Genomic DNA, 13787 nt, shown 5'->3' with positions numbered 1-13787 from the left:
GACCTAGTGTAATTTTATTGAGGATTAAGTGATAACAGGGAAAATATTGAATGATCATTAATACAAACTGGAGAAATCGACAAATAATATAGTACAGAGGAACCTTCATATAATTTACAGAAATGCTCTCAATAATAAACATTTTAGAAGAAATGGAAAACTTTGCAGAAAAATATATACATATAAATACTCTAGACAAGATAAAAGAGATGAGAAAGTATTTTCTGTATTGTACATGATGACGTCAGCAGCCTAAATGCTTATATGAATTTTGCTTGTGTGACGTCATCTGCTCTCTGGCTTTTGATCGCTGCACGGATCGATTCTCACTTTCCAGGCTGGTGCATAAAAGCACCAAGACATGCAGAGAAAAAGGCACATATGTGCTTCAAAGGCTGCCTATTTGCACTGTGATCCATGGACCAATTTACCTTTCAACACTCCTCTATTCTCCTCCTATAAGGGAATGCTCCTCTCGGTTTTCTCCACCATTTTTCCCATTTAATGTCAGTTGTTTTTTCAAATCCAAATGCTTTATACAAGCAGGAAAGCGCAGGAAAATTCTGACATGTGAGTGCACATTAACATCAAATAGAATAAATGACCAGTAGGGCGAGTAAATATAACAAGCAAATCAAAGTAATGATGAGGGTGTAAATAAGGTGTATTCAAACATTTTGATGCTGTGTGACAATTCTTTCATTTTATTAAGCTTCATCATCATGAAACACATTTCTTAATTGAATCTAATTGGTTAATTTATCTCTTTTTATCACTAGGAGCGTATTTGTGTGTTTTTGTACTGTCAATCAATCACAGCTTTAAGAAGCTAAAAATTAAGCATAGGGGTAGTAAATTCAGCTTAAATAAATATGAAATTTTAATTTAAACATTTAAGTCTACAGCATTTATTTGTGCGCATCAGCTCAATTTGTCTCAAATTTTAGGCTGTTTCAGCTCAAATAACCTTTTGAAACCTGGGTGAGGCTACTCAAGCAGCACACGAGACTCAGCGTTCAGCCTGTTTGGAAAGTCGACACACTCGTGTCTTCTTCTTTGCACAGAGCTACTATCAGCTTTGGAATGTCATCTTTTGCGCTTCGGAACATCTGACAAGTTCTCTGTCGGGATCGTAATTATTGCTGGAGGACCACCAACCTATACGTGGCTGCCCGTAGGACGCCATTTCAGTAGCTCATTGTAGATTGATTCATTTTTCCTGGTTTATTGTTAAGCAGTGTTTAGAACGTTTTCACTGAATCCTGTTCACAATGAACTGGTGCTGAAAAATGTGTAAATATGAAACTCCCAGAAAGACTGAGCTTTTAAAACACTACAGGCTACAACATGTGCATTGTGGGCAATTTCTGCCTTGTCTCTATTGGGAATAATCTTTCAAAACATGGGCCAGCCTTAAAGTCATTCATCTTATCAAACAGAAAATGTGAATGATGTCTTGTCTTTTAAAAAAATATTTAAAAAGCGCCTACTTGACCTTTTTTCTTTGAATTCTCCATCAGATCAACACAGTTGAAATTCGCAGAGAGGTTGCCATTGGCTGCTTAGTGGTCTACCTTGGGGAAATGAGGACAGTCTTTTTGAATATGTGGTAGGTGAAAGTGAATCCACTTTCAACACCTTGAAGTTAAAGCGAAATGGAACTTTCCTTTCACACTGTCTTTGTGAATCTCTCACCAGTATATGTCTCTACCTATCCTGTCCTTGTTTCTTTTTCTGCTGCTTGTTCAGCATTAGTGATCAAAAGGGACAAACTAACTTTTAGTAACTAACTTTTCTTTGTACATCCTGAATAAAAATATATTCAAAACTTGTTTCCAGATAACTTTTACATTTGTACAGAAGAGTATTACAGCCACTGGAAATATAGAAATTGAGAGTACTTTTTATCTTTTTATTCATCCCAGAAAAATTTTAGAATTTTGTTTTCCAGTGGCCCTACTACTCTTCCATACGTTTGCCTTTCACTATGTTAAAACCAGGAACAAGTGCAAAACCCGAATCTGTTTTTCTTGGATGTGGTGGCAGGCACCATCGACAGGACAGTGATACTGATATTGGTTTCTGATATTCTTGCTTTCAGGTTCCTGAGAGCCAAACTGGAGATCTTGAGAGTTGGGTGATGAAGATCCTCATCACCAAAGGTACTACAGCATGTGATCCAGCAAACACAACCATCATCATAGAGGGCACAGAAGTCCTGCAAGGGTTACATGTGCCAAGGGCCTGTGCTTTGCTGATGGGTCTCATCTATGCCCTCAATCTAAGCTACCCACGAGAGCTGAAGTACACCTGTGAGGTATTTCAGAAGGTGTTCCTTAGATTAGATAGTCAGAAATGCAGCCCAAAAGTCACATCTCTAAAGCAAAAGCTGCAAGGAAACCCCTTTGAGCCTCGTAGCTGAAAATCAAAAATGGGAACCTCATTTGTGCTATGATGGACTTGCTGTTCAAGTTGCTTTTCCAAGTTTATGCGGTGTAATGTCTTTCAACCCACATCTGGTTGCTGTTCATGTTATTCAGGTCTTTGAAGTCGGTAGTCATGTCTGAGAGCTGGAACATTGTTTTCAGCTGACCCAGAATGTTAATTGTTTTGTGTGGTGCTATATTTGTCTTTATGGTTACCCATCCAAATTAAGGGCATAGTTCATTAGTTTTGCCAAAATGCAAAAATGTCTCAGTAAGAGTCACAGTCGTTTAAAGTCGTTGACTCAACTTGTTTAGAGCTGCTAACGCTACACTGTAAAGACTAACACTAAATGCATACATTACACCCTGTACATACTGTACACACTGCATACTGTGACACACTACATACACACAGTAAAGAACTACACACTAACACATAAAAACAAAATATTGACCAAAATTGCAAGAGATCGTTAAAAAATGGAAATGAAAGTTAAACAGCTCTGAAATGAGAGAATTATCAATGGCAAGTTTTTAATAGTGCTGTTATTAAGATATTTGCACTTAATTTATACAAAATGTTCATAAAATAAACTGTTTTAATTGTGAAATATTGTTCTTGTTTATTAATTTCCCCCAACTAGAGCAAAAAATACTATAATTAATATGTTTAGTTTTTGCATGGACATTTTTGAGTAGAAAATGTTTACGTATACATTTACAACAACTTAAATTGGAATGATGAGATAACAAAATTTTAAGGAATATTGAATAATAAATTAAATAAGCACTACTTGATTTATCTCTTGAATATACATAAAAAACATGATCAATGTACTTAATCCGTTGTGCCATAAACATAAATCACATGCAACCAATGTGACACTTCAGTAATATATACAAAAAAACAATTAGATTCAACTTCAGATAGCTTTGTATTTATGTGGCTCTTTAAGTTGGTGCTGTTATGCTGGACTTGTAGAGATTACTCAATAAACAATGAAGTTGGGACAACTTAAAAAGATCCATGCAAAAAGTAGACATACCTTTTTAAGTAAACCCATTACATTATTTGTTAGAGTACAGCGTTACACCTAGCAATGGAGTCAACCACACTTCCTCACTAAGATACAAACTTCTGTCATCTCCTTCCTCAGAGTCGCTCTCAGCAGCTATCTGAATCCCTCTGAAGCTAAAACTCCTGAGTAGGAATTTCTAGGCAGTAGTAGCTCTCTGAGAGGACTCTTAAGATCCTTCTGAATATGGGCACAGAAATGCATTGACAACTGCATATAATGTTTTTTTTTCTTTTTTAAACGTGTCCAGCCTTGCAGTGTAGCACTTATGTGCTCGTTTCTTCCACTGTTTAGGTGGTGGATCAGCCAATCAGCTTTCTACCACCGTCCCTGCTTTAGGCTCGCTACAAGTCCTTCTCAGTACACTAACATTGCATCCCTTTTGGAGCTCTCTTAAAGCCTAGGACACTTTGTGAATAACTTTTATCTTGCTGAGGTCAAAATTCAATAAAAATCTTAGAATTCGAGAAGTTTTAAGATTTGTCTAAAAATGACGTCACACTGCGCGATTTTAGCAATCTTATAAGACAACCCATGACACACTGTGACGTGGCTTTAATAATCTTTGGTTAAGACGTCAGGTTTGATGTGTGCACATTGTACGATCATCTTTTTGTACTACATTACAACGTACGACAATAAGGAACTTCATCAGTGTCTGCCATCCATAAACAAACAAAATATGGTCTTCCCTTCAGTCATCTCCAAAAATTACAATACATTCGGCATTGTATGGTATGTCCCGGACCAGAGATCACATCACCCCTGTCCTCCAACAGCTTCACTGGCTTCCTGTCCAATACCGCATCCAGTACAAGCTTCTTCTCCTCACCTACAAGTCCCTTCATAATATGGCCCCTCCATATCTGACTGACCTCCTTAAACCCCACCCACACCAAACACCGGACCTAAGGGGGCCGAGCCTTCGCTGCTGATGCCCCCACCCTTTGGAACTCACTGCCCAAAACCATCAGGAACTCAGACTCATTACAGAACTTTTCCATAGTATGATTTATCGTAAATTTCTGAACGCTTCACTCGTCAGTCCTAAATCCATCCGAAACAAAACCACAATCACATATATTTAATAAAAACAGTCCAGTAAAAAATTTAAGTGTTATTATTGGATGAATCAATTTAGTCACATGTCAATGCCCTTCATAAATATTAATGAAAATATTTGTTGGGCTAAATGTTCTGGTTCAGTGCACCAAGTCCACTTCAGGCGCAGAAAATAAATAAATGAATAAAATAAATGCATTTTAAAATTCCAACAGTGAGAAAAAATGTATTGGGGTCCAAATGATTTGTCACTCAAGGACTAGGCTGCCACAATAAGCCATCATCCGCCTGTTCAGCCTGACACCATCATCCTGGCTGTTTTACATATCCAACCACATCAACCGCAGCACCGTGTTCGTCTGAATTATCGCGTTCACTGTCTGGTAATTTATAGAAAAACGTTCGGCAAAATGTTCCAGTTCAGCGCATCAAAGTCTGCTGCAGACATAAAAAAATGCGTCTAGGCTCAAATTATTTATCAGTCTTGGTACAGGCTCCCACAATGAGAGAACAATAACGAAAGCTGTCACCGGGTTGTGAGTGACGTTCAGTCCAACATGAACACAGCTGATGAAGATGCACCGTTCACAGCCCTGGTTGATGAAACAAACTTGTCTGCAAACAGGACAGGTCACAACAATTGACTAAAATTTTTTTTTTTTTTTTTGAACTTCAAAAAGTTTTGTGCATTCCCACATTGTAGCAAAGTTTCTCACTAACAGGTTGTAAAGTACCTTCCATGACACTACATGAACACAGTTCACCTGTCAGTGCAGCCATGTTGGGTTTCAAGGTGAGGTTGGTGGGAAACCTTTAATGTTCCTACTCTAATTTTCTCTTTTCAGGTGTGTTCCACTTCTCTGATTAATACTTCTACAAAGTTCACTATTTGCAAAAAAGCAAAAAGTTGAATCTGTCAAAGCATTTTATTTAGCATTTAATGTGAGCCAACTGTCATTGCAAATTAGGTGCTGCTTTTAGTATGAAGGGTGTTTTACAAACAAAATAAAGTTGAATTGATTTGCATTGAACAGGTCAAGTTTAATCAGACTGGATAGCTTCTCAGCTCTCAGCTTTTATGGTAACTGAGCGTTTTTCATTTAGCAGGTCCCACTGACATCAGAAATCTCTTACACAAGATAGAACTACAAATCACAAACTGCTTAAATCACATAATCCATGACTTTTGTAACATCTAACTGGTTTTCTTCCAGGATTGTTCTATATTTATTTTCTCTGTCCCTGCTGAAGAAAAGGATGCTCACAGCTTGATGCTACCACAGGCATATTTTATGGTAGGGATTATATGATCAGGATGATTTGAAGTGTGTGTTTTCTGTTCACTTATACAGTTTTGCAACTAGGTGCTCTCTGACCAGTGCAGAGCACCTTCTTGCAAAAGTGTGCAATGGCTTCTGTATGCCTTGTTGCTAGATGCAAACAACACATTTTGATAGTGGCCCTATCACCAGAATATTTCTCATGACCAGCGGATCTCAGCAGTTCATCCATTGGTATCATGGCTTCTTCTTTAAATAATGGTCTACTTGCCCCAAATGGGAGTTTAATCGGACGCCTGTGTCTTTGTGGTTGTAATATGGTGTAATGTGAAATGTTTAAAGAGATATGAACATTTAGTTCATATTTAGCGTGACACTGTATATATATAAGAACCCTTAATGGTTATGTGGGAAGGACACCAAGGACAGAGTACCGTATTTTTTGGACTACAAGGCGCATTTCAATCCTTTAAATTTTCTCAAAAATTGATGGTGCACCTTATAATCCGGTGCACCTTATAAATAATTACCAATGTGCTTACTGACTTTATGTGGTACAGCATTACAGTACCCTGTGTCACTACCCCCAACCTCGCGCACTACCAGTGCACTACCAGTGCGCGAGGTCGGGGTAAATCGGCTCGTAGACGATCGTAGCTCTGATTCAACAGCAGGATGCGCTCACGATCACTCGAGGGCCAACTGCATTTCTAACATGTTTGATTTTCAACCGACCGTCCGATTCCTGATCGTGAGGTGGTCGTGAGAGGCTAATTGCCCCTCGTTACCCCCTGTATACTACACCACGCAGGACGCACCATGCAGCTGAAACTCTGATCCAAAAAAATTCTCGCGTTACTGAAGAATCGGCCTGAAAAGGGCAAAAACTCATACAGTGTATGCCCCGCTTAAGTAAAATTTTCTTGAAATTAGTATGTTTTTATTTGAGCAGCTAAATAAGACTATTTTTCAATGAATGAGTATTTTTACCCCTAAAATATGATAATTAGATATACTGCACTTGAAATAAGATCATGGAGATCAACTGTTCTTATTTTAAGGGCAAACATCTTATTCCATTGGCAAAAAGTCTCATTTACCTGCTCAAATCAAGAAAAAATGCAATAATTTCAAAAAACTTTTACTTACTTTTAGTTCCCTTTTTGCAGTGCGGAGTGATATTACACAACTGGGAAGAATATTTAATGCTCCTTATAATCCGGTGCGCCTTATGGTCTGAAAATGGTAAGCAGAAATGAAAGTTGGAGAAAAATGATGGGAGAGTTTTGAGCTATGTTTGTCTTCCAGGCCGCGTGTTTCAGCCCACAGAGACACAGCATGACTTGTGAATAGAGCCTCTCAGTGGAAAGCATTGTGCCAGTTGTTTGGTGCAAAATCTGTGGCATATACCAAGAAACTTTAGCACCTCACAGGAGGAGATGACAGTAAGCAGCAGAGACTGTGCTGTAACTCACAGGTAGGTCTAAAGTCTTTCCACCCAAGTCTAGTGCTAGGTGCCAATATAAAAAATGTCCTGACTTAAGAGCTCGCATGCAAGTCTTGACTCAAAGTCCTAAACTTTTAATTTCAAACCGTAAACAAGTCATTTGACCAAATCTATCAGTTATCAAGAGCAATACCATTTTTGAGATTTTAGGATACTTTTTGTCTGCTGAACAACGAACAAGAAGAAGTGAACTTCTAGATTGACCAAACATCAGAGCTGATGTTGCTTCTTGTAGTAAATATTAACAAAAAAAAACTTAACCTGCAGTGAGTTTAGAAAATAATAAGCATTTTTTTCTATTAATGGCTATACAACAGCATGCTTGAAATATCTTAAAACCACATCCTTTAAAAGTGCAAATTTCTATAACACAAGGGCCAATAGCAGGAAAAACACTTTGAAACAGCAGAGAGTTAGGGTTAGGGTTAGTTTTAGGGACAGGTAGATATATTCATTTATCAAGCAAAGATCAAACGTCAGATAGGGTTACTGGGTCAAACACATTTAGAGACTATGAAAGTGGAAGGCCAGAAACAAAGTTATGAGACGTTGACGGATAAATCCTTCCTCTGATATTAGTGACTTTCATCAGAATAAAATGAGCAAGTCATCACTGTCAGCTTTAGAGGAGACAGGTACAGTAGGGATCACAGGGAAAACAGGAGTTTTTTTTTTTGTTTGTTTCAAACAGGAGAGAAATATTCCATTCTGGGAGCTTTTATCAATTAATTTAAAGAGTTCTGAAGTTGTAGTTCTAAAAAAGCTGAAAAACTGTTGCTCCGGTCAAATTAAGTCAACAGATTATAACCAATGTTTAGAGAATCCACAAACCAAAAACCAGAATATACAGCTGGACACCTGAATAGCCCTTCTCTATGCCAGGACACGACACACGATTAATACATGATGCAAATAGAACTAAAGGGTAGACACCTAGACATGGAAGTATATGAATGAACTTCAATATTCCAGTCAAGCGTCGTCAAAGTTTGGCTTTGATACGACCTCTTTGCTCCCTGTCATATTCCCTCGGTGTTTTTATTGACGCGCCGACACTCAACGCCCAATAGCCTGGAACACATTGTTCCAATCACTATTCTTGAAGTCACTGTAATGTCCTGAACATAACAGCTCCTTTTTGAAGGTGTTTTTCCATTTCCATTCCTATTGACCAAATTGCATCTAAAAACAAACCATCTTCTCTTTGTGTAATGTCGCAGTCGGTGTATTTTCCACTTTGTGAAAAGAAATTGCTACAGTGGAATGTGGTACCGTTGCCCTACTTCCAAACTTGTTTTAGAAAGTGCCAGTTTGAAATGCAGGAATGAATATGCATAAATAAATCAGTAGACAATACAGTCTGCAATATGAAAGGTAATGAAAATCTGTTTTGACATTTAAAAAAAAAAAACTTGCTTTGTGTTTTCTTTTCTTCTAAAAACAGCTGTGCCTCATGACTACAAGACAGCTTGATGTAAAGGATTTAAATTTAGTAACCAGCGGAAACAAACGTTGTACTGGTTTTCTATTGCACGCTTTTTTCCATTATTCCTTCGGTTGAGCCGAGTACAATATGACTTAATGCAGGGCTTTGTTCTGCTTCTGTTCAGGTAGAAACAGTCAACCTTCAATCCGTGTGACACATGCAGTCTAGGATTAACTACACCTTAAGAGACTTGCCAAGAGGCCAATAGTAACCCTGGAGGAGCTATGGCAAAAATAAATCCATTGTTGAAAGAAAGCCATACATCCTGTTTGAAATTTGCCACAAGCCATTTATAAGACACTACACACATTCAGAAGGTGGTGCTCTGATCAGATGGAACCATTAAGACGTTTCTGGGAGTACTTGTAGATTGATATGTGCAGTTAAAAACTAAAAATGCACCTTTGCCTGAACACACCATTCCCCTTGTGGTGGTGGTAGCATTTTTTTTTACATTAATTAACATGTAATTACCCAGCTAAAAGATCCATTGAGATCAAGAACTCTTTCGCTAGGGTGACCTGGCCAAGAAAGGCAGCAGCACATGTTCTAGTGGACAACAATAACGAAATAACCATAAATCTGTATAAACTGCAAGCAATTTGACAAATAAAATGCAGGAGTTATTTTTACAGTGACAATACAACATTTAAAGCAGTAATAATCAACACATTAAAACACAGGGAATGTTTACAGGATTTGCATTGTCAGTTAGAGCTGAAGGCTTTCAATGAAACAAGTTCTGTTAGTTTCAGCAGAGGTAGGCAGAGGAGCCATAAATTGTACTCAAGTAAGAGCAGCATTACGTCAACATATTTTTAAGTAAAAGTAAAATAGAGTCAGCCAAGAAGTTACTCAAGTAAGAGTAAAAAAAAGTATTTAGTAAGAAAGCTACTAAGTACTGAGTAACTAATCATAACAATTGATATAAATATTTTAAAATGATGTAATCAGTCAGGCAAATTTTTTTAATTATGTACAAATTCTGGTATTTAAATGACTAACATAAAAAATATACTAAAAAATATAACTTTTTTCACTTTGCAACAATTACAAAGTAACATATTCAGGCAGAAGAAACACTTTTCTAAATAATGTTTTTCAACATAAAACTTATGAAACCAAACAGTTAATACAGTAAGTTAGGACAGTGCAAAGTACTTTTAATGACAATATCTACTGTTTACTGTATGTCCACTTGACCAGTATATGTCTTGATGAGGTCAGCAGATGGAAAATAACGTTAAAACAACAAAGCTTGTGTACGAACAAGAAGTCTCACTTTAACATAAACTGTAGGCGTGTCTCTCTGGTGCATTTTTGCTCAAAACACGTTTGTTATTCAGTGAAGTTACTTACTGTGGGTAGAGTAGCCAGAAATTGGACTCAAGTAAGAGTAGCGATACTTCTTAATGACATGATTCAAGTAAAAGTAAAGCGTACAGTGCAGTAAAACTAATTCTAAAAGTACATTTTTTCCCAAAAGTTACTCAAGTAAATGTCACTGAGTAAATGTAACTTGTTACTACCCACCTCTGAGTTTCAGATCATACTGGAGGGCATTTCAAGCAGAGGGGGCAGAAGAACTGAACACTTTCTTTCCAGTTTCAGTTCAAAAACGAGGTGTAGTGAAATACAAAATGTAGTTCGATCGTATGGCATAACGGCTTTCAGTTATCTGCAGAAAAGTGCATCAATGAGTAGAAACAAACTAATAGACTCTTGTAAACCAGAGTCAGCCTCTGCATGCATTGCCTTACATTCAAGGAGGGCACGCTAGCTTTAGCAAACAGTTCACAGTGGTCAGTGAAGTGTCTGCAGTCAGCGATAAATCTGGGAGCTTAGTGGGACACCATGGTCAAGGACTGTGGGAAACTGACTGAAGCACAAAACTCAACATTACCGTAAGTACAGGAAGAAACATGGATGTTATCAGAAGCCTCCAAACTCTGAGAAACATGACTTGTGTCTTTTATAGAAACCGAGCTTCACTCTTAGTTTGGAGATCAAATATTTAAGATTAACTTTAAAAGCTCTGCATCAATGATTAATACCAGGTTGTTGTAACTGTGACTAGCTCATCAGTTTTATCTTGAGCAGTTAGTTTGATATTCCTCAGCAGGGACAAGAAAGTTGGTCAGATTCGATGGAGCTAATTCCTGGTCAATCCTGGCAAAATACTTGTAAGATGCGTTCCGTTAGCTGTGACATCATCCAGGGAAGACGGATCACCCGCTACTACCATCTAATGTAGAACAGATTACTGGATCAATGTGTGCTTCTGTGCTTTTTTGTCTCTCTTGTTGTGTCTCTGCTCTGTCTTCCGTAACCCCAGTCGGTCGAGGCAGATGACCGTTCATACTCTCCCGGTTCTGGTTCTGCAGGAGGTTTTCCTTCCCGTTAATGGGGAGTTTTTCTTCCCACTGTCGCTTCATGCTTGCTCAGTATGAGGGATTGCTGCAAAGCCATGGACAATGCAGATGACTCTCCCTGTGGCTCTACGCTTCCTCAGGAGTGAATGCTGCTTGTCGGGACTTTGATGCAATCAACTGGTTCCCTTATATAGGACATTTTTGACAATATTTGTATAATCTGACCCAATCTGTATAATCTGATTGATTTTGATTTTGTAAAGTGCCTTGAGATGACATGTTTCATGAATTGGTGCTATATAAATAAAACTGAACTGAATTGAATTGAATGCTGCAGAAGACCTGAGCCTGGGACAGAGGTTTACCTTCCAGCAGGACAAAGACCTTAAACACAGAGATAGAGCTACAATGGAATTGTTTAGATTAAAGCATGTTCATGTGTTACAACGACCTAGTCAAGATCCACAAGATAATCCAACAAAGAAGCAGAGAAGCTGTAGCAAGGTTTGAAAGCTGATAGAGAAGCAGGCCATCCAATCTGACTATATTTGAATGACCTGCAGCTGGAACAACATTGTAAAGTGGTTCTTTAAAGTATTGACTCAGGAAGGCAGAATACAGGCACACCACACTTTTCAGATTTATATTTATATAGAAATGTAAAAATCATATTGTCCCCCCTTTAACTTCACCAACATAAAACTCCAATAAAATATGCAGCATTTCTGGGCTGTGGCATGACAAAACATGATAACGGTCAAGGCGTGTGATTACTTTTGCAAGGCAGTCTAGTCGTTGGTAGTAAACAGACGGATAGATGGAGTGTTTACTGGTAGGTCTGAAATAGTACTAGGCGTCTCTGTGACGGCTGACAAGCAGCCAGTAAAACACGTCACGCACCCAGGATACGCTGTCCCACTCCTGGACTGAGACACAACCTGAAGGGGGGCGGGGTCCGTATATTCCACAGCTTGTTGGCTCTACAGTTGTCTGCAGTTTCACTGTAGAACAGCGTTTTAAATCTCCACAAGAACCGAATCCAATCAGGTGTTTACGACTTCTGCAGGATGTCCCTGTGCAATCTGAGGTTGTCTCCATTGTGTCCTCACCAACGAGAAAGCTTTGTAACATTATGATGATAGCGGGCACGCCTTCCTGCTCAATACAAAAGTAAGGTATGTCTATTATGCAGAAAGTAGCCGACAGAAGGAGGTTACCGGTGCTAACAAAAGAATGGGGGCTAATAGAAGGAAGTATTTATAGCCTGCTAATGACCACCAACAGTTAGGATTCTTCTCGTAGCCAACTGGGTCAAACAGTGGAAAAATGATTTTCCTCAATTACTAAATCATGCATGATAAAACATCTACACCCTCCTTATGAAGAACGTTTTTGACTGTTAATGCTTGCTGGGAGTAATCAAGGCATTCTTAGGAAAGTGACATTGGTTTCACACAGGAAGTGCAGGGGTAATTATATCAAAGTACTAGCATTAAAAAGGTTGTGCTGTTATGCAATACAGGGACCAAGTAAATAAAAACACCAAAGAGATTCCTCCTCAGCAACTGGCCCTCATCCCTGAGTAAGCTACCCAGATGGCTGAGCTCCCGGTGTCAGGGATGCAAGCCAGGGACCAGGGCAACAGTCTGGTTGCCAGAGATGTCGCAGCATATCGACCTGCAGCAAAAGGCATTCAGCTTTCTACCACAGCCGTGTTGCTGTCTCTCACGTTCACATGGTAAAGCACTGCTTCAGACTGGGATTAGGTAACACAAGGGCACATTGAGCTGTAGGTAAAGGACGAGCCAGAAGAGACGGGACGTGCACGCTCGTCTCAAACTTCAATCAAAAAGGTGTCGAGTGACACTTCTCAATAGAAACACCAGTAACATTAGTATAAGGTTAAGTGTTGCTTATTGCAAAAAAAGAAAGATCTACCTTTTACCCTCCTGTGTCCTTTCAGGTGAACAAACCACAACCAGCTCATTGAAGGTTAATGAGAGGAATTTTTACCTTTCTCCTCCGGCATTGTCGCTCAGTAGTTGCTCCCAGTTATAAAGACAGTTAATGTGTTTTAAAAAGAAGAATTACAGCCTAAATCCCAGAAACCTTCTTAGACTCCAGTGACAGTGTTGCAACACATCCTCTGCACACTCCAAAGCTGTGGTTTAATGATAGATGAGAGCAGAGAGTGAGCACTCTGTCCGGCACTATCTCTGGAATGAGCCGGAGGTCATGTGACTCTCTCTCTCTCTCCCACCTCGCAGAGTTATGGCAAATATCTGTTATAAATAGAAGCGCACAGAGCTCAAAGAGAATGTCACCTCCTCCTGATAATCCGTTACTGGGTGTGTCCCAGTCTACCCAGTCAACACAACACTCAACTTTGACAGCTCACTGATAAACTAAGTGTTGTCAAAAATGTTTTAAAAAAAATCATCAAGTTGTATTTGTAAATTATTATCCTGAAAAATCGCACAGGAAGGCAGTAGACGGATGCATTAGATGGCAAAATGAGACATTTCTGATTTTGACACAAAACGTTTTAGGAATGCCTAAAGCTGCATTATTTCTCTGT

The 13787-nt window shown here is 38.8% G+C and overlaps 1 protein-coding gene across 18 annotated transcripts in view; it reads right to left on the bottom strand.

Moving 5' to 3' along the window:
- ablim2 (actin binding LIM protein family, member 2) overlaps nt 1-13787 on the bottom strand; it is a 108213-nt gene that overhangs the window by 79163 nt on the left and 15263 nt on the right. For 6 of the 18 annotated variants that reach the window (XM_021315840.2, XM_021315837.2, XM_021315838.2 and 3 more), the window contains exon 1: nt 13223-13423. The exons of 1 other annotated variant lie outside the window; for it this stretch is intronic. In XM_021315840.2, the coding sequence (XP_021171515.2) occupies nt 13223-13238 (16 nt within the window). In that variant the 5' untranslated portion in view covers nt 13239-13423. Of the gene's footprint in view, nt 1-13222; nt 13430-13787 lie in introns of those variants that run through there. 11 more of the 18 variants (XM_021315833.2, XM_021315839.2, XM_021315835.2 and 8 more) reach the window with 6 other exon arrangements.

The sequence above is a fragment of the Fundulus heteroclitus genome, chromosome 14, assembly GCF_011125445.2.
Source record: "Fundulus heteroclitus isolate FHET01 chromosome 14, MU-UCD_Fhet_4.1, whole genome shotgun sequence".
NCBI lineage: Eukaryota > Metazoa > Chordata > Actinopteri > Cyprinodontiformes > Fundulidae > Fundulus > Fundulus heteroclitus.
Note: the sequence above shows the minus strand (reverse complement) of the source record. Positions and strands in the feature narration are given on the sequence as shown.